General features: G+C 42.8%; 1 protein-coding gene across 4 annotated transcripts in view; it reads left to right on the top strand.

Moving 5' to 3' along the window:
• Positions 1–18,417, top strand: part of AOAH (acyloxyacyl hydrolase) — a 74,906-nt gene extending 56,489 nt beyond the window's left edge. For all 4 annotated transcript variants that reach the window (XM_083868524.1, XM_083868523.1, XM_083868525.1 and 1 more), the window contains 6 exons: positions 3,155–3,327; positions 5,712–5,770; positions 5,851–5,910; positions 7,479–7,575; positions 11,376–11,452; positions 17,743–18,417. In XM_083868524.1, coding sequence (XP_083724650.1) covers positions 3,155–3,327; positions 5,712–5,770; positions 5,851–5,910; positions 7,479–7,575; positions 11,376–11,452; positions 17,743–17,871 — 595 coding nt within the window. In that variant the 3' untranslated portion in view covers positions 17,872–18,417. The remainder of the gene's footprint in view (positions 1–3,154; positions 3,328–5,711; positions 5,771–5,850; positions 5,911–7,478; positions 7,576–11,375; positions 11,453–17,742) is intronic.
• Positions 18,418–21,487: the final 3,070 nt, after the last annotated feature.

Raw genomic sequence — 21,487 nt, 5'->3', positions numbered from 1 at the left:
ATGTTTGTAGAGGGAAAAGATAATGAAATTGGCAGCCTGTGTTACACAGTCCCAGTAGTTTCCACACTGTGGTGTCCAAACAGGGGGGGTTAGAAAAATAAAGACAGATGGCAATGGTATCTCTCAGCCCACTGAGGTGTAAATATGGGATACAGAGACCTAGGGAAAAAAAATCAGACAAGAAAATAATGAGCACCAGAAGTCTCAAATGCTGTACAGTTACTGAAAATATTAGTTGCATTTTGGGTATGGCACCATTTCTCCAGCCTTTCCTTCACAGATCTGCACTTATGGCATCTGCAACAAACAGCAAGGTGGCAGCAGCCAAGCAGGGTCAGCAGCAACCCACTGTGAAAGAACCTTGTACAAAGTGACACCAGTGCCAGCAAGAGCATAATGCCCCTTCATTTCTACGGCTGTCAGCACCAAAAAGCTGCTACACCCCTCCAACCCTAAAAATAGTGTGTGAGCAGGCAACACCTCTAGCCCTCACCTCATGCCCTGTGCATACCAGCCCTGTGAAGCCAATGCCTTAAGTTTTGGCTTCCATATTTTTCAGATTCTGTGCTGCCTAGATGTGTAGCTCTGGGCTTTATATAAAGTGTCAGTAAGTTCTCTTTGCAGGGTAGGTAGACAAAACAATCTTTTCCAGCTTCAGACCAAAGACAAACGCTACAAGCCTCAAGCCCAAAAGGTTTAAACAATGGTGAACTGAAGAGAGCAAATTCCTCTTCAGGAGGATGGGACTTTAAAATCTGAAGCTATAATTGGACAATTAGCCCCAATATGCAAATGGACCAAAACTTATTAAAGTGTGAAACCTTGTGACCAGCTGCACATTTTGCAACCATTTTGGTTCCATCTTGGGTGTAGCCCTGGCCAGGCTCATGTAATGCCCAAAGTGTATTCTTTAAGGCTTGTTAAGAAATACCTACTTTATTCTTTAACCCTGTCTAGTCTCTGCTCTAGGTCAGCTTCTCAAGGCATCACAGCAAGCCCAGGGGAATGAGGTGAGGGTACCACAACAGGCCCTGGTGTTCACCCAGGCACCCTGGAGTCCTTATGGAAGCACCAAAACTGAATGTGCCTACAAGGTTGCTTCCTTCTCATTTGGATTTAGTTTTATAGCTTGGCACAGAAAGGAAATGTGAAGAAATGCACTGACTTACATCTGCATGACTTCAACACTTTGACAAGAGAAAGTGGAATTACGAATGTCAGATTAATTTTGGCTTATGCTGACATGTTTACTTGTGGTAGAGGCCTTACATCAGATCAGTATTTTGAAATCAAGTGTTGCAACACCTGTAGGCGAAATGAAGTAATTTCAGAGCAAATCCACAGTCTTATCTCAAAAGTAGCTTGATGTGGTGGCTGTCACAAGGATAAACCTGATTCGTAATGCAGTTTTTCAGTTCTCCCTGCTAGAAAGTCTCAAACACTTCAGCAGCACATACTGCATTAAGATAAAATTCTGGGCCCAGGAAACTCTCCCAATTATTATTTTGTGTGCAAAATGCAGCTCACTGAAGAATCTTAAATCCTTCTAAGGGAACATGGTTTTCCCACATAGGACTCAGCACCCACTCCCTCCCTTGAATCCAAACAATTTAAATGCCTCGAGACAGAACAACAATGTCTTGGAAAGCTCCTGCTTCTATGGTGTTCACTGACAAGGAATCTGACCCAATTCACCAGTAGCTTGCTCAGCACTGCAAGCATCAAGTTTTAGCTTCTCTTACCCCTGGGAAGTGGGAGCCAAGAAAGGTATGAAAGGACTTTCCTAAGGAAAGGAGCTGGATGGAGCCTTCTGCCTGCTAAGGTGATGATTGCTTTTCTACAAGCCAAGAGCACAAGTAAGAAGACAAATTGTGGGAACCACTAAAACAATGAGGATGGTCATTAGTACAACCTCCTTGCTTGGAAGGACATCCCCTGTCCTTCTTCTTGATCCTTCTCTCTGAACACCTTGGTCAGCTGAGCCACACCACCAAGATGGAATGAAAACTGTCACAAGACCCTGCTTCCTGAGCTGGATGGATCCTCTGTTGATGGGATGGGACACCTGCCTCAGGGCTGTGATCCCCCCTGGCTGTCAGCCCCTGTTATGGACATGTGCACCATGAGAGCACAGCAATAGCTCTCAGGCGGGAGAGTGCATGAACGCTTCTTCTGTAATAAAGTGGTTGCTATAATAACATAACTAGAGCAGTGTTCTCCAGGCAGCCTGGGGTGGTTTTGCTTGTTTATTTTTCTTATATAAATTGAAATGTATTTCAACTTTAGGATTTAATTTCCCCCCACACTCCTGCAGCATTTACAGCTAAATACAAGAGGGGAAAGATAAACTTGAGCTGGGGAATCTGGCTTGAAGAGGTTCACGCCTGACAATGAGTCACAAAATGTGGGTATTCAGTCCATGTAGAACACTGACACAGCTCCTGTACCCCAATGGAATATTTTAATCTTAGGTATCACCTCTGTCCAGGCTTACATATTTGTCACATTGTCCAGACCCCTCTCCTGCCCCTCTGGAGATCTGTAGTAAGAGGTGTAGGACATGTGAGAGACAAAGCTACCTTAGATATTCCTACTTTACATAATCAAAGAGCATGTTGAAGGTAAGATATGCACAGGAACCCATGGGGAATGAAGTCCTACTTTCACCCAACTGAGATGAGGGATTGCTTTTGCATCACTTCTTTGCTTGCTTTCTCTCATCTTCTACTTCTTCCTCACTTATTGAACAATAACTGCTTTGGTCTGGGTTTTTTATCTTGACACCCAAATTTTCTTGCTTTTGCTCTGTCTTCTTTCCCTGTCTCACCGGGGAGGAAGGGGAGGAAAGAAAGCAGGTGAGCAGCTGTGTGATGTTTAGCTGCCTACTGGGGTTAACCCACAACAGGAGTCTATAAAAAAGGAATTAATTTGCCTGGTTTTAGTAGAGAGATGGGGTACGCTGAGGGAGGGAGGTTTTTATATCACGTCTGATTTTGGCAATGACAAGTGAGAGACATCACGGCATTTTTCTAATGTTTTATTCAGCTGACTTAATGTGGAAGAGCAGCAAACAGACTAAATGACACTGTTTCACATTTCCTTTTGGGGACACAGTATTCCTGACACAATGTCCTATTGGCATCCTCTTCTTTAGGGAACGTGACACACTGGCCCACATGACCACACCCAAAGAAATGCTCTCCAATGTGGTGCAAGCTCTGCGATACCTGGACTCCCATCTTCCAAATGGCAGCCATGTGATTTTAACAGGCTTGGTAGATGGTCGCTTCCTCTGGGATAACCTGCATGACAGATACCATCCTCTAGGTAAATTTGAGGTGTTCTGGGGTTCCTCCTGGTTATCTGCCCATTCATGTTGCCTTTTCTCCCTGAAAAATCTATGAATCTATTGGTGACTTGAAGCAAACCTGACAGAGTGGAGGAGATCTGAGAAATATGAGGCAGATATTGGCTGTGCTGCAGAAGTAGGAGTGACAGCTCTTACCATTCCGAGTGCAGGACAGGTTAGACCCCCATTCTGCTCAGTTCTCCCAGAAGCCATACCCACCCAGCTCCAAACTAGGCTCAACACATGTTGTGGTGGTGTAAACAAGCTGTTCTACCTCAGTCTTGGCCCAAAATGGTGGCCAGCCTGCTTGCACTTCATCCTGATTGATGTTACAGGTGGAGATAGATATTTGGTTTACACTCACTGACTGGTGGATGTTGTGGTAAAACTGGATGTGGACCAAGGCAGAAGATTAGGTCAGAGGGTTGCAAAAGATTTTTTTATATTAGAGAAATAAATCTTATGCCAGCACTGGGTGCCTGGCACCTCCTACACTACCTATATGTGATGATTGAAATATCATACTGTGTGCAGGCATGTTTTGGGACATTCCCTCAGAGTGTAAAGTGCTTTGGGCCATTTTTTCAGAGATTTGGAGGCTGCCTTTGGGAGCCTGTCATCTCAGGGTGTGAATGACACAGTACCTCTGACCATTAACAGACCACTCACTCCTTGGCTTGCTAGACCAAAAGCATGTACTTACTTGTATTTGAGTAAAGGAATCTTTTTTGCATCTGACAAGTAGAAAGTTGTTGTCATAATAGTTCTCACCAGCAAAGAGAGAGAGAAGCTAAATCACATCATTAAAATAGTAGATTACAACTTCAGATGATTTTGGCAACCACCGCGTAAGAAAGCTTGCAGCTGTGCTGTGGTTTCCCCAAGGTTCCCTAGTAATTACCAATGGGCCTATATCTTTCCCATTTCTATTCCTGTATTTTTCTCTCATAACCACTATACTAGTACCAATGGAAAAAAAAAAAAAAAAAAAAAAAGAACAAAGAACAAAGAACAAAAGAAAAAATGTTACCCCTTTCAGGGCAGGGGAAACATGTCATAATTAATTTTTAGTCACATAAACCCATTTCTTCCCTTGAGTGCATGTTTATCACAGAGACAGTTCCTCTAACTAGGTATCTAATTATCACAGACAACACGTAGCCAAATCAGGAGTGATTAACTATAGGATCAGTTGGAAAATTTTCAGAGGGGCTGATTTGCCTTGGAGGAACCCAATTAATCCTAAGCAACACGTTTTGTAGCAAGGGATCCCTTCTGGCACATCCTCCAACAGGCTATGAGCAGGTTTCCCCATTCAGCTGCCAGTCAGCCGTGACCAGACATTAGTCTGTCTTTCTGCCAAACCCTTGGTCCCCACAACAGCCCCTCCCAGGGCCTGATGCTTCAAGCTACAGGAATCTGGAACATCCAAATAACTAGAAGTGTTCCTAGATCATTGAACTCCCCACCTTTTGCTTCCTGGGCAGCTAGAACTGCTGCTGGGTGATGGGCAGCTGTGTGACAGGCAGGAAACACATCTATATCAGGGAGCAACTGTAAAGCAACCTGAGAAGCAATTTCACTCAGGAGAGATTATACTTTGCAGTTCCTAAAAACAACAATAAGAAATTCCTATTTCACTACTGCAAAAGTATCAAAGCCTGATGGGATGATCAGTGTACTACAAACAATAATACAACTAATACAAAAAAATGTGGCTGTTGAATTCCCATCTTAGTTGTAGTTACCAAAGAAGCAAAAAGATTGAGAAAATACAGAATTTTCTCAGCAATCCAGGCTATTGCATAGCACAGTGAGTTTTAGGGAATGTTAGCTGGGTGTTTGACTTGGTGCTTGAATTTCCTCACACACACAAGCATATCCACCTCCCTCCATAACAGCAAAATTGTTTCTCCCTTTTAAGGCCAACCTCTGCAATGTAAATGTGAAACTCAGAGTGTATACAGGCACCCTTCAGCTTTGCAAACCCTGCATTTCTTTGGCGGGTGAGAGACAGGTTAATGGGAAAATATCAGTCATGCATTTTGGAGGTTGGCATAGGCTCCCAAATGTGAGACAAATCACCTGTAAAAGGCAGGAGAGGGATGCAGGAGAAGCAGGTGTGGGGCTCTGCACACTGTGGGCGCATGGACACCTCAGCAGGAAGGATGCCTTGATGCTGCCACCTCTATTGCATCCCAGCTCTGGTGGTGGGAGGGTACCCCAGGGGTAGGGGTTGTGGTGGGGGTCTTGGGGTACCTCTTCCCATCCAGGGGTGTAAGGCAGGGGAATGCACAGACATGCAAAATGAAGTCACATTTGACCATCGGGCACATGATATTTCGCTCCCTGTGCTTTGCAGGACAACTGAACAAAGATATCACGTACAGTCAACTCTACTCTTTCCTCGACTGCCTCCAGGTAAGGTCTGCAGCTGTAGCATAGGAGTCCCCCTTTCATCTTGGTCCTCTGCTGAAGCTCCTCTCCTCCTGCCTGCCCAGGTGAGCCCCTGCAGTGGCTGGCTGACCCCCAATGAGACCCTCAGGAATCTGACCTCGGAGGTAAGTCTCAGTGAGGCTACAGTGGGATAACCCCAGTGCTCAAACACTCTGCCCTGTGTCTGAGAAGAGACGCCCAATTGCCTCAAAGGCAAGACATCAGAACATTTTTTTTTCTTCCAAAGACAAGGAGAAGATGTGGAAACATCCACAGTCATCCTTTCAAATGCCTCTCAGGCTCTGGGAGGCAGCATGCTTGAGTTAAGGGATTTGTAAAGGTATTGCTGTTACAACCTCTCAGCTACCCAAATTTATGCTCAAGGGATGTGATCTTTCTGAGACAAAACTGTTCAGGTTCATGTTCTTTAAGAGGAAAATGTGCCTGATAAGAAAGGAAAGGCTTTTGAATCAAATGAACTGTTGGTGTGACAAGCCAGCTGCATAGATTTTTCTGGCTGTGGGATCAGGTCCTGAGAGCAAGAGCCTTACCCTGTTTTCATTTGGGATTTGTGCTAATCTTCCTCAGACACATTTCTGTGGACTTAATCACCAGATGGTGTGACCAGGGAGCATCCAGGCTCAGTGCAGGGATGGGAACAGAGAGAGCAGAGATGTCTTAAAACTCACCCTAAAAATCTGGCTGCAGAGTTAACGACACATAATAACAGCCACTTATTTTCTTATGGTACAAAGTGATTTTTAATTCCAGCAATCACCTGCAGCCATGTAAAAGGAGCCAGTAACCAAATATTACCAAAGGTGCCATCTCTGTGTATGGTTGTATTAATGTATGCATTCACTAAACAACCTAATGTGACCTTAATTTCACCAAAGCTTACATATGTATTTCATTTTATGCCCTGTGTCTCTTGATTTCAGAGAAGGCCATTAAGAACATTCCTAAATCTTCGCAGTATTGCAGCTTCTATATTCATACCAACAATACAGAATATAGAGTACATGTAACTTCTGTCCATGAACAATGCATATGTCTGCAGGGTATGAATTAATCATTCTGAGCCCCTGTCTGAAACTAATTGTCTATGTTATTATCCAAACTGCACAATTTAAATATTTAGGAGATCCTGATCTCTGTTATGGCTGCAGAAATTACACTGGATGTATCAGTTAGGCAGATGCTCAATGATGGTAATTTACTCTTCTGAAAGTAAGGGTAGAATTTGGTCTGCATAGATAAGCATTATCATCCCCAACTTAGTAGTGGCAAGGATAATAGGAAAAGAGGACATTTCTCCCATAAAAAAGTTTTGCATTTCTTTGAGAGGAATGAAAATTACTGGGCTCCAAACCCAAGAAACTTAGAGTATTTATATAAGTGTACAGACACTACTAAAAGAAGTTTCCAGTGAAATAAGCATATGCTGTAATAAACTTATGAAACCAGCTGAGACCTCAGTAAAGCCTGTGAGGATGAACTGGGTAGTTCAAAGGCTGGGGGTGCGCATGCAAGTCCATGTTCTGATGAAGAGTCTCCTTTCACCCCTGGTCCCCCAGCTGAAAGAGCAACATTAACTTTCAAATTCCTGCCTACACATCAGTGACAAAAGCTGAATCCATGCAAAGCAACATGAATAGCAATGAACAGTTATTAAATCTTTTGATTTTTGCAGAGAGCATTACAACTTTCCAATGTCCTGAAAGAAATAGCAAGATCTGAGAAATTTGCCAACTTTGATATTTTCTACATGGATTTCCCACTGAGACAAAGTAAGTTGTTTTTTACCCTGTCTTTCTCACAAAGCATTTACTCAAGTTCTGGCCTGCTGAAATGCTCCTCATATTTTGGCTCTGTACCAGGAGAAGGGCAGTTAGAGTCAGCCAGCCTAGGTGACCCTGTTGTCAGGGCTGCAGTGTCCTTAATGTCAGCTTCTTTCCTGGCTTCCATGATTGGGGTAACCAGGCACCTTTCCTGAGACAAGATCCCACCACCACCTTGGTGGGATCACCAAGCCTCCCTGCTGGTCCCAGCTGCCAGCACTCACAATCCCAGTGATGCACAGCACACCAGCCACTCTCTCTTGGGTAGCAAGGTGACAGGGACAACAGATGTGCTCTGCTAAGAAAGCCTCCTGCTTGTCCACTGCAGCTTCTCAGGCTGATGAAGAAAAAAGAGAAATCTCAAATCATATTGGTTTGTAAGATTTGGTTTTATTTTTGAATGTTGCTTTTATAGTGGATTGGATATATCTCCCTAGGCTGGAGATGCATACCTGCAGTGGTGAAAGAGGTCTTCATGAGATGTAGTTTACTTCATCACTGACTGGGCTTCATGCTGCCTCCTCTGGGCTGAGCAGGACCCTGGGAAGGAGATCTTTCATCTGCCATTTTCCTGCCTCAGTAACACAGCCACCCTCTCACTGTTCCCAAAAGTAGAAGCACCTCTCTCAGTAATAACTGGCATCTTTCCTATGTTTCTTTAAACACCTACATACTACTGTAACTTTTGACTTGAAGAGCTTACAAAACTTGTCCTTCTGTGATCTTTAATGACAGTAGGTAAGCACATTATCCAAATCACTTTCTTCTGGAACTGACACTTAAAAATAAATTAAAACATCCAGGAAACTTTTGTCATTATGCATGAGCATAAGCAGACAGTGCCCCTGTGGGGCTGGGGACAAACACCTGTCCTGGAGTCCCTCTCAGCTCTGCTTGCCTTGCAAGATGCACAGGGGTCCAGCTTGAAGCAACACCCAGCACCAGCTCAGATTCATCAAGAATAAGGAGCAGTGTGAGATGAGGGATTGAGTTGGGCAATATATTACAAGTAGTTAGTGACAGGAAACTAGGAAAACAGCTTTTTATTTCTATATCCAGCCTGAATCTCCCATGTTACAACTTATCTCTCCCTCTCTCAGTGTGTACTGCTGTGAAGAGGCTGGCCCCATCCTCACTGTCTTCCCACAGACTCTTCCCTGGAATGGACCATCCTTGTCCCTCACCCTCTGTTCAAGGAGCTCCAGCCCTCACCACTCTGGGGCCCCTCCCAGATAGCCTAAATGTTTACATTCAAAAAATGCTATATAATAGTTAGAAAAAAAGCTTGATCTGCATTTCTTTGTTTTTATATTCACATAGAGAGATAGTTCCATGTGGTCCTTATTGAAAAATTTTGTCTGGGCACTATATTTTAAATCCCAGCATGCAGACATTTAAATCCAAAGCCAGAAAGGGACAGAATCACCCTGTCAATACTCTAATGTGTACTTCTCTAACACTTCTCCCCATTACTGCTAGGTTGTCCTTGAAAGCACAAAGCTGCCACGGCACCTAAGATTATTAAAAAAAAAAAAATCTCCTTTTGCAGCCAAATCCTATCAAAATTCACATACTTATTTTATCCTACATGACCCAGTTCAGGAAGCTGGTTCTGGGTCTCTTGAAGACCATATGGAGGAGGGGGAGGGAAAGAAGTGAGGATGGGAGAGGCAGTCTTTCTGTCCAAAAGTTTCTGTCAGAGAGGTGAGCTCCACTGTCAAGTTCATTCTCATAGCAGAGAGTTTCAAGGGTGTCCAAATCTCCTGGCGGCTTTTGCCTCAGCTACTTAACATTTAACAAGTCATTAGGATTTGGAATGAACTACCTGCTGGGTAGGCAAATTACTTTAATAAGTTAAATTACTAACTTTAGTTAATTTATTTGCTTTCACAAAAGGAAACATCTTAATATAATTTGCTGTTCTTGATTACATCGCGTTAAATAAATGAAGTAAACAAAATCACACATGCATATACAAACATCAGCTTTGAAAGACACTTTGCAAAATTTCCGGCAGCCCTGGAGCCAAGGATTCGAGCTTGCCATCAGGAAAGCTGTCAGATTGCGAGTGTGCTCAAAAGCCAGCTAAGGCTGCTGACCTACTTTTCTGGTCTCTTTCTGAAGCAAGCGGCAAATCCTCCCCTAAACTCTCCAGGCATCAAATATTTAGCAGTGGTTGCACACTAAGTACACTGATTTCAGGCTGGCCTGGGCATATACGTGTACATACCAGCTCCCAGCTTTCTCTGAGTAAAATTTGAGTGTATTAGCTTTTATTCTAGATTTAGGTGGACACTCAGGCTGACAGGTTGACCTTGACTGAAGAAATTAGTGGTTCCTTTATGAAGCAGCGCAATAAAGAGGGAGACAGGAGTTGTTATGCCTTTTCCTTGTTCTGGATGGGAGCAAGCTCTAGTCTAGTCCAGCCAAGACAACAGGCATTTCAAAGACAAACTCTGGATATATTCAGCAGGTGAGTATTTGCCCAACTGCTCTAGGATTTTTGGAGGTCAGGTAAAATAGTGTAAATTTACCTATCTTGATACAAATGTTATGTATCTTACTTCCTCCTCTACTATCTCTGGCACTGGAACAGTAGTCTCTCTACAAAGTAAAACACAGTACACAGCCTTGTACTCCATGTACAATATCCTGTATAAGGGGCTAGGTAAGTTCATTGTGCATCTATATGTGTACTGCATGGTGCAATCAAAGGTAAATATGTGTTATGCCCAACATACTGTACATTTGAAACAAACCTACAAGCCCATTGCCTTGAAACAGGTTACTTCGGGCACTGCCTAAAGCATCACAAGTGGGTTTCTACAGTCAAAGCAGGAATATCACCTTTCTGTGAATTAGAGTTAGCATGGGGACCCAGACATCACTTTTTGACACAATAGCCAGGGTCCAAAAAACAGTGGTGGGACCAGATCAAACTGTGGCACTTGAATAGAGAACATTTTCCTCCTGACAGGATGCTTGCATAATGCTATTAAGAATTCTTAATCTGTCATTATGAAAGGAATTATTGAATTTACAGTCTGTTAATGCCATATCCACTAGTCCCATGTTTGATCGCTCCGCAGCCCTTTTGAAGAGAGAAAGCTTTTTACTTCTCTAATGGCTCCAGGGCTTACAGCACAGCATCATTTGCATTGAATGTCACGCTTATGTAATTCAAAAGGTTATTTTGTTGGAGCTGAAAAAGACCACTTGGAAGATAAGTAACCAAAAATGACTGTCTGTCATTTTTCAAAAATGAAATGCCTGTTCATGCAGACTTCAGCCCATGTGAATATTCCGTTACTATCTCTTTCTCTAAAAAGCACTGTTTTCTTTATCTGTACTTTTTCTTTTTTTCTTTATCTCTACTTTTTCTTTTGCACTGCTGAAGATGCAACTAACATGGGAAACGCAAAAGTATTAAATCAGCACTCAATAATTTACAGCTTTACTTGCTACAGCATCCATCTTAGTTGGGAGGGAAAGTGAATTGTTTTACGATCATTTATGTTCAAAGCGCTTCCTTGCATAAATATCGCAGAGGAAAAGAAATAACAATAAAGGCTTAAATACTGCCCCAAGGAGAGGGGACTGTACACACTGTTGGCTCTGACAACTCTATATGAATTATCATAATCTTCACACAGAGCTGTCGTGTGCTTAAAAATGCTAGTGGTGCTTTGAGGAGGAGGGAGGCACATCCCTGGGCAGGCGATAAACCCCTCTGCTTGCGCTCTTTGCAGCGGCCGAGGAGTGGCGCAAGATGGGAGGTGAGCCCTGGCAGCTGATCGAACCAGTGGATGGCTTCCACCCCAGCCAGGTAAAAACCCCACCCCAGGAGATGGGTGGGAGCACAGAGGATGTGGGAGCATATGGGATGCCAGTGACGATTGGTGCCCCAGGCATTCAGCTGGTATGCCACAAGGATGCGGATCTGAGGAATCTGTCTATTTTAAAAGAGAGAGAGTCATAGAATCATTTAGGGTGGAAAGACCTCTAATATCATGGAGGTCAACCATTAACCTAATACTGCCAGGTCCACAGGTAAACCTGTCTCAAAGCAGCACATGTTAAATACTTCCAGGGATAGCAATGCATCCAGTTCCTTTGGCAGCCTGTTCCAATGCTCGGCAACCCTTTCCCTGAAATAGTTTTTCCTAATACCCAATCTGATACCCAATCTACCCAGTGCAGTTTGAGGCCATTTCCTTATGTCCTATTAATTATTTCATGGGAGAAGAAACCAACCCCTCACCTCATCACACCCTCATTTTAAGTTGTAAGGAGCACTAAGATCTCCCCTCAGACTTTCCTCTGGGCTAAAAAACTTTGGTTCCCTCAGCTGCTCCTCAATAAGTCTTGTGCTCCAGAACCTTCCCCAGCTCTGTTGCCCTTCTCTGGACCTTCAGCATCTCAATGTCTTTCTTACTGAGAGGGGCCAAAAACTGAGCACAGGATTTGAGGTGGAGCCTCAGGAATGCTGACTACAGGAGGACAATCACTGCCCTGGCCTTGCTGGCCATACCATTGCTGATACCAATCACACAAGCACACCAAGCTAGGGTGTCTTCTTTGGCCAATCTAAATGATGACTGTAGCCCCAGAAACAATATTTCTGATATTTCTGATGGCTGCACTCTGCTCTGACTCCTGCAAGGTCTTCTGCCTCTTTCCCTCACTGACCAGTATCGTGGTCAAACAGGTCTTAAAAAACTGATCACAAAAACTGATCCTTGCCACTTAGGCTGGTCAGCTGCCTGCCCAGACACCTGTAGGAGTTTTGCAGGATCAGGACAATGAGGCAGCACTGCAGAAACCCAACAGGGCTCTCCAGCTCTGTCCCTGCCTTGCAGCCTTTAAGGCTGCAGGATTGCCTGTCACAGTCTGGAACAAAGATTCCTTTTTGAAGTTATTCATTTAAATTGCTTGTGCTCAGCAGCTACATATAATTACGTTTTCACTTGCTTACTTGGCCTCCTAGGACAGGTGGCAGGAGAAGGTTTATGGTCTGTTTATTACAGAAATAAACAAAAGGGAAGGAGAAGCAGCTGCTCCACTGTAAGTCTTTTTTTGGGTTCGATAATCTAGTGTGAGGTTGCCTGGTTCCCACCATGCTCACTTCAAATTAGGTTTTTCCGACCCTGTAAAACACATGGAGAAACCATGTTCAGCAGTCAGCTGCAAACAAAGCCAGCTGGTTTTCTATACACTACCTGAAGGTTTCAAACACCTGTGCAGGGCAAAGCAGCAGTCAGTCTTCTTTGCAAGCAAACCCTACTACACTGCCCAGCCACTGGCAGCACCACTTGGTAACTCCCCCTGCTCAGAATCATGGGAGGATTTTATGGGCCAGTTTTATGTTGTGAGACGACACCCTGCATGTATTGACTCCTACAACCCCATCTCCATATAACCCAATGTGATGCTGCTTTCCATGCTGGGAAAGAGCAGTCAGTGGAGAAGCACTTCAACAGGAGTGAGTTGCAAGCACTGATGGATTCCAGCATTTCAGCAGCTTCTCTGTTGCCTGTGCTGTCGGCTAAGCTAGAGAAGACCTGCAGGGGGAAGTCCTAAGGCAAAAGAGATGCTTTAGGTGCTATCATTTACACCCATGTTAGTCACTCAGGGGGATACAGTGCCTTGCTTAGCCTTGCCAAATTAAAAGATCCTCCTGTTCAAAGAAGGACTCCTACATAGCAGAAGCTCCTGCCTGTATACCATACGAGTACCAGGAGACAGCTGCATGAATGTATGAACTCACAGCCTGGGGATGTGGAGAAAGTGTGTCTTGATTTTTTGCTGCAGGCCTTTCGCAAGGAAGCAATTAGAGAAAACCTGGCAAATGAAATAAGAGTGAAAACAGTAATGAAACAAACCCCATTCCCAACCCTGCCATCTGGGGAAACTGCAATGCGAAATCTGGAGTGCAATGGAAACTTTTACGTTATTTTCTTTGCATTATTTTCCTGTCTTTCCCCAGCCTGAGGGTGGCCTGAGGCTTCTAATAACCCCAGGCCACGGTGGGAGCCATGGAAAGGCTTGTCATATCACAGCTTTTCATCCAGACTCCTGCCCAAATCCTGTATCCAACCAGCAGCTGCAAGGTAGCACAGAGTTGAAGGCAGCAAATATTTATCTTAACAGGATCCTTCCTAAGCCACAAGAAAATTACAAAAGGACATTGAAGGGCAGCTGCAAACCTACTTGCAGCCCCCAGAGTGCTGAGCTACAGGAAGCAGTCAAGCACTGCCATATTTCACTCCCTCTAGACCTGGCATCCTGCAGTGGTTATGATCTCTCCCTCCTGCTGTTAGGATGACGTTAATGCTTTTATAGGTGCATTTTCCCTTACAGTCAAGGTGCCAGCTGTAGATATGCCTCACTTCAAGTGAGTTATTGTCCTTCTAGGATTTATTAATTAGCCTTATCCAAACATCCACCATCGTAAATCCATTTTTCTTTTCCTGTTAGAGAAGTCTGTTATCAACACACCACTATTTGGACTGAGATGTAGCACTCTGCCCCAAAAGAGTGACTCTCTTAATAAATAGAAGGGGAAGTGTGAGCAGAGACTGCTGTTTTAGAGTATTCTTAAGGAAGATGATAAACAATTCACTCACTCCTCATACAAATTTTTATTTAAAGTTTTATTTTCCCTGACATGAATGCCTCTGGCCAGGTATGGTTTTTGTAGCATATAGAGCTGCCTAGTGGGAGAGGATTGATTCCATGCAGCTTCTCAAGTGAACAGAGACTTTTACTTCCATCCCTGCAGCTATTCCCCATACCTCACAGGCAGCTTGATAAATAGGACAGATAAGATACCCAGCCAGGGCATTTCCGCTGAATTTTCCCCCTGTAGATATTGAACCACCTGGCAAAGATTTCCAAATTCTTGGATTGAGAAGCACTCCAAGGGAATCATAAACACCCTAGCTCCTGCCTTCAACTCAAAGAAATTTTGAAGTTTGGGATGAAAGAACCACTCTCTGTGTACCTTTCAACCCAAGGCTGAGCTGGCAAGTGTGATCTCTAGGTGATCCCTAATCACTGTGGTACAGCAATTGCCAAGATAAGCTAGTGTCTGTGGTCATCCCCTGAATTTCACCTGCTGTTTATCCACCGTGTCTTTAATTTTTAAAAAAAGTTGCCTGCTGGTATAAACATGTCAGAAGCAGGTGTCAGGATGTGTGTCCAGGAGTCCAGAGGCCCAGACATTCTAGAGGAATGTGGGAGGGAATTGAATATTTGTACCTAAAGCTTGCAGACCTTGCAAGGAGAAGGAAAAGAAAATAAGAAAAAGGCCACACTTGGCCCTGTCCCATCAGAGCTAGTGCAGTTTTCCATGCATTGGAGAAAGGCTAGGTTAGGCACTCAGGCAGGAAAAACTAACCCTCATGGTCCCCACTCCAGGCAATATTTTATATGAAAAAAATTGTGAAAGATGGGATAAACACCAAGTACTGTTTTATCGAGTTTGGCCCAGAACCACATTCTCTTCCTGTTAATTACTTGTGGGAAAAGAGTTCTTTTTAAAGTTGGAAAACAGGAGGGAACAAACAAAACACTCATAACTGGCATAACTGCATTCCACTAAGATCTCAAAGTGAAAATTTGCTTCCATAAAGATTTTTTCCAAAACATGCAGCTCAGGATGGAGGTGGAGGAAACTCACACTATTTACTTTTAACATCTAAAAGCAAAGTGATTCACTCAGGCCTCCCAAGTTCCCTCCAGAGCTGTTTTTGAGACACCATTCCCCAAAGTCCAGCTAGGTTGTCCTTGGAAAAAATCTGACTTTCTCTTCCCAGTGACTAGAGGGAGCCCAGGGATTTTCTTTAGCATCTCCTCCTTACTACAACATTTCACTGCAAATCCTTGTGAATGCCAGATGGCTTCAAGGACACCACTTCCCTCTAGAAGAGTTGATTGCTTTGTTTGGATGACAGGGCCATGCATTTCGAGAGGATCCTGCAGCAATGGCTTCATTTCTTGCTTTTATGATGTTTCCAGGCAGAATGCAAAAGCCCTGAGCATCACAAACTGGAACCTGAGATGCATGGAAGATTCTTAATGTTTATGTACAGGCAGGAAAGCACAGCTTGAGTGTGATTAGCTTCTCCCTTTTTCTTCTTTAAGTCATAGCAAAGCTCATTCCAGCCAGAAATAAAGAGGAAAAAGCTGAAGTGACGCATATCAGATGAGTTGGGTATTTACACTTTGCTGAGAATCATGCCTATCACCTGTTTGGTGCAAAAGGGGAAAACAGCCAGAAGCTGCTGAAAAAGCCCAGCTGCCTCCCAGCTGCAGTCACCCAGAGCTCTGTGAGGAGTAGGTTATACTTCCTTTTAAAAACCTGCTTAGGGGTTGTCATCTTCACAACACAAAAAAAATTGCAAAGCTTATAAAAATGATACCACATCTCAAAGTACAAGAACTTTGAAATTTAAAAAAGACCTGCAAGAAAGCAATTTCACAAATCCTCCTCTCTGCTAAACTACTGATCCAGAATCAATTATTGAAATCGTCAGAATGTCAAGAAATTACGTGTGCGCAGAACCCTAATTCAATTTAGGGCAGTCTAAGCACATATACCTTAAATTAGAGTCAGCATTAGTCTGAACACTGTAGAGCATACCTCCAATGATACCTTTGCAAAGGGTGTACCATGGAAAGACAGTAGGGTTTTTTAAACCATCCACCCAACCAACCAATTAACCAACCCCACCTGTCTCACTAAAAAACACATGGAAGGCTTAGAGAGGTTTGGAGACTACCATGCCAGAACGGACCACTCTGACAGGGATGGGTCTCAGCCCCCTGGCTGCCATAGGATGTCCCAGAATATCCTTTGGGCACAATAGAAACTGCAGCCAGGAGAAAATCCTCTGATGAACAAGTCTCCACTATCCCTCTTCCCTGCCCCAATTCCTTCATTATCTTAACAAGACTTTGAGTGACCAGAGTATAAGAGCCTCCACTCCACAAATGTTACCCTTTGTACATGAGCCCTTAAATAAAAGAAAGATTTGTGTCCAGCCCATCATTAGAGCTTCTTTTAAAGCACAGGATTAAAAAAGTAGCACATAAGAATTCCTCACAGGCTCCAGTATCTTCCCAAACTCCAAAACAACAGTACTCAAATAGTGCAATTTCATAAATCCACTCTGGCCCCTAAAAAAAAAAAAAAAAAAAAAAAAAAAGGCTTTGTTATCCTTATTTAAACCTCATAACTGCAATCAGTGTGTTGAAAAGTTTGGGTTGAAAATAAAGTTCCCATATAGGCCAAAAGTACACTGCAGGTCAGAAGTATAATAAAAATGCCTTAGAAGGGTGTAAAAACTTGGATAAGGGAGACTCAGGCTTTTCTGTCTGTCCCTTTCTGCTTCCACTGATGTTTTTCGCCCTAGCAATACAGCAGATAAAATTTCTCTTTGGTACATAACTTCTAGGGCAAAAACCTCTGTGAAAGGCAGGAGACTGATATTGAGGAGAAAAGCTATTCTACTATTTCTGCAGGTCTCATGGGGAAAAAACTCTGAAGACAACCCAGTAGCAGGTGCAAACTTAGATCATCAGACACAGTTAGTTATGAAACTGGAAATAATTGGGCCTCTTTTTCCTCAACACCTATGGTTTCCTTCCAGGAGAGCACAGAGAACATTTATTAGAAGTACCAAAGGCATTTGGGAGCATGAATTTCTTTGGACTTGCAAGAGTTTTTATGCATTATATCCAGGTGGTGCATTTGATGTACTTTCAAAATGTTTCACAGGAGAAAAAAAATTAAAATCAGACTTCAGGGCTTTTAAATAGCAGTTAATGGACTAGACACCATAGGCATCTGGAAGTGGTTGGGGACAGACTACCATTATTAGATAAATGACAGGTCATGGAGCTGCAGATATATGGCCCTCACCCTATTTTTACTGTTCTGAAGGATTTTGCCCTGCTCAAGGAACTGGAATGGGGTATTTCCTTTACTTAGAGGTTAGTGTCCATCACAGGATTATACTGGGCAGTCTGCCTTATGGTGGGGTCTTCCAAACTCTGGCATGAAATGACTGTATTATAGAGGCACAAGAAATTGACAGCATTTGTGGTTTGCAGATTGCTGCAGCCCTTGGAACAGCCATTACCTGGCAGAAGGCACTACGTGAGTGGCCTCAAGTGCTTGGCAAGGAGAATCCATTCAACGACCAGATCGAAGCCATTTTCAAAGATCAAGGTGGATACTGACTTCCGAACTGCCGGAACCCTCACGCAATTTATGGTGGCGCTTCCACAAGTCAAGATGATTAAAGACACACGCAAAAAAGGGGAAGGGGAAGTTATCAAAGCCAGTAGCAGTGGACAGAACACAAGAGCATTCTTTTCAGTTTGTATCTCATTTGCACAAGTAGGCTATGCTTTTTCTGAAGCCACAAAAATAAAAATCAAATGAAAGCTGCCAGCTAGACCATTTATTGTACCAGTTTGAAAATCCATATATTTCTTTTTCCATATATAGCAAACTCCTACCCCTCATTTTTTTTTCCTTCTGCAGAACATTTTTAGGCTATTTGTACTGTTTCAAGTTAATCTGATCCCAGAAGGAGAGGGGGGAGATCCTAAACTCATTATGTTGCTATAAATTGTGTGTATGTAATTGCCTTGACTGTCAATACATTATTTAGCTGCTATTTGCTTATTAAAGTGTGCCAGGAATAACAAGGCACTACAATTTTGATGTGCCTGGCAGCATCAGCACGGGCTGATTGAGCACAGGTTCTCTTTCCCCATTAATAAGATATTAAGTTGACAACACTTCATGTATTTAAAGCAGGCTTTTGAACCTGTAATGCATTTTCACTTTTTTTACTTCCTAAGAAATATAATATGCCCAGTCCTGTCTTTTACAGGCATGGTTGAGGGAATCACTGAAAATACTAGGTAGCCCTTACTTCATAGGCAGACTTGAAGATGGAGAATTACTGTGTTTTTCACCAGCTTATCTAATGTTCTTAGCAAAATAAAGAAATATTTAAAAATTAGAGACAGCTCTACCCTACTCACAACCTTACTGATGATGGAGGGAATAGAGAGCATAAAATGGCATTAACTATGGGTGGAAAAGATCCAGTAAATAGTAAGCATTAACATGACATGACTAAAACCCACCCCTACAGCCCAAAGCTCAGGTAGAGTTGCTCTGCTCCTTATTCTGAGCACAGCCCTTGCACAAGGCTGTGTCACACATGGGATGGCTCTTGGGCTGTGGTCCAAACCCAAGGATCGTGCCTGGCTGTAGGACATGCACCCACTCAGCATTTTGAACAGACAGGAGATGTACTTGGCTGATTCTATTTTCATTGAAACATGTATTATTGCTTTCCTAGATCCTGATCCTTTTCATAGAGTACAATCAATGCTGGGTCTCTTAAGATATTAAGATAGAAATTAAGATAGAAATTCCTTTGGGATGACTGCTAACATTTAAGTAAATATTCAAGTCACCTACTTTACGAAACCAGAAGGGAATACATTTCTTAATTGAATGATACTTGTTAATAAGGCCCCAATTCATTCAAGGCATTTAGATGTTACCAAAATATCCAGTCTCCTAAGGAACAGTTTCAACTCCAGAGAGGCATGCCTGGGGAAGACTATATAGCATTAGAAGGAAAAGAAAATCTCCCTGCTTTCTGTAGAAATTCTCTTCAAACAACATAACATTCCACGTACCCTGCCCAAGTAAAGCACCTCCTATTACCCATTCAAGACTCTTTCATTAAATACAACACAAAGACAGAAACAAGTGCATCCACATGTTTTTACTACAGCCCCAGTACAGCACAGGCAATAATTACAAAATATCAGATTGTTTTCTCTACATCAACATACAGAAGTGTAGCATTTATAAGGGGGAAGGGAGTTATGTTTGGAAGCCTAATTTTCAACGCAATTTCTTTGCAAATTATTGTATTTCATTTGAGGTTGGGATTTAGTAACACCAATTAGGAGTTTTTCAAAGTAGTAAAACTGAAATTTCCTCAGCTAAAATAAGCTTCACTGCTCAGAGCAAAGCATTTTTCTCTTGCAGACTTTTCTTACTTCTGAACTTCTTGAATTTCTGAACAATGGGGAAAAAAAGGGCTTCTCATAAAATTAGAACATCCTTTCAAAGACAGCCTGAAACCTCCACAGCCAAATCCCAAAGCAAAGCCCTTGCAAAGGTTTGCCCAGTACAACTGCTCCATGCTGGATACAGGGTCTCTGAGGGACACCAAGGAATGGGCTTGCCCCTGGCTGAAGGCATAATACCCAAAGCAAATGTCCTTGTGCCTCAAGGTGAGCTCTGCACCTCCAAACCCAGCTGCATTGTAGAAGCCTAATAGGTTATTAATGCAGTAACTGTCTATCTGCAAAGAAAGATGAAGTTTGGGACTATTAAGCCATCAGCTTTTACAACCACTATGTCTCTCTATTACTTCAAATGCAAAAAACAGCTGAAGATCTGCACCCCCAACCATCAATCACTTACCCATACCACTCTAAAAATACATGTCTTATTTTTAAAAAACACTGCTAAAAAAGCTTACTTGTACCAAAGCAGTGACAAACCATGCATTCTAGTCTATCCCATTAGGTTAACTGTCTCCTGGTGCTTAGATTGGTTGAAGGTGAAAAATGCACAGTGAAGAGAAACAGGAAAAAAAAAGGCTTCTCTTGGAAAGCTAATTTTAACTCCTTGCACTTCAAAGTTTATTAGCAGTATGTAGTTCTAGAAGGAATGGCCTGTCAAGGTCTTTTTTTTGGGGAGAGTCAGAGCATGTGAATGAACATAGGAAGGATTATGTCACTGGCTGGGTTCAACACCCTGCACACAGGAAGGTTCTCTTGATGTTACTCTGCAAATGGTTTTTACAAAGCTTAAAGCTTCACTTGAAATCAGACAGTAGAAACTCTTTTTGAGGTATAGAACATCTAAACCTATCGGAAGTTATTGAATCCACAGGCTGGCTTCTTCACAAAGGATCTTCTCCAAACATGGAAAAACTAGCTAACCATTGTTGCAAACTCTTTCACCACAAAGCCTTAAAAGAGCAGAGGAACATGGGAGGAGGAGGCAGCACCCAGCAGTGCCAGCCAGGAGAGCCATAAGCACAGGCTTCCTGCTAAGCCTGTATCCCATGCTTTTGCTGCCTGCACAAGCCCATGTCTTCACCACTCACAGCTTGTGCCCAGGAGTCACCACAGGTCAGCTTTTCTAACTTAACACCACCTGCTGCACTTTATACCTTTTCCTTTATGAGGAGAACTTCTTGGGCAATGAACAAACACAGCGTGGTTTCTACAAGGGATAATAGTCCAATTAGCCTAAATAAAAATGTTCCCTTGACTATCATCCAGTTCTGTTCTTAACACCTTACTGTGGACTTATTTCATAATTAAAAATCTAATGATTTTTAAGACTTATTTGGGAATTTAAGAAGACAGCCTACCACACATCCGCTGCTGAAATCTGCTTTTGCACTGTCCATGTTGTGTTATTCTGCTGCCATGTCTCAGTCAGAACCATCTCTCCTCTTCATATTTGATGAGCTGCTGCACACGGACAATCTGGCCTCCCACTACAAAATTCACTGCTAGCTACATCCAAGTCTTCACATTATCAAGTGGAATTCTGGGATACATGCACAAAATAGAATCCTTTCTTAAACACTGTGTGGAGTCCAGCTTTTCTTCAGCCTATAAATTGGTATGTCAAATGCATATAGGACATTATGAAAAAAGCAGGAAGCATTTTAATTTTTATTTTAAATGAATAAAATAAATCTCAATACATAGTTTGGAAATATTTAAAGACATCAGA

This window comes from Zosterops lateralis (genome assembly GCF_965231275.1).
Source record: "Zosterops lateralis genome assembly, chromosome: 1".
NCBI classification, from domain to species: Eukaryota; Metazoa; Chordata; class Aves; order Passeriformes; family Zosteropidae; genus Zosterops; species Zosterops lateralis.
The sequence above is the reverse complement of the archived record's forward strand: the minus strand, read 5'-3'. Positions and strand labels throughout refer to the sequence as shown.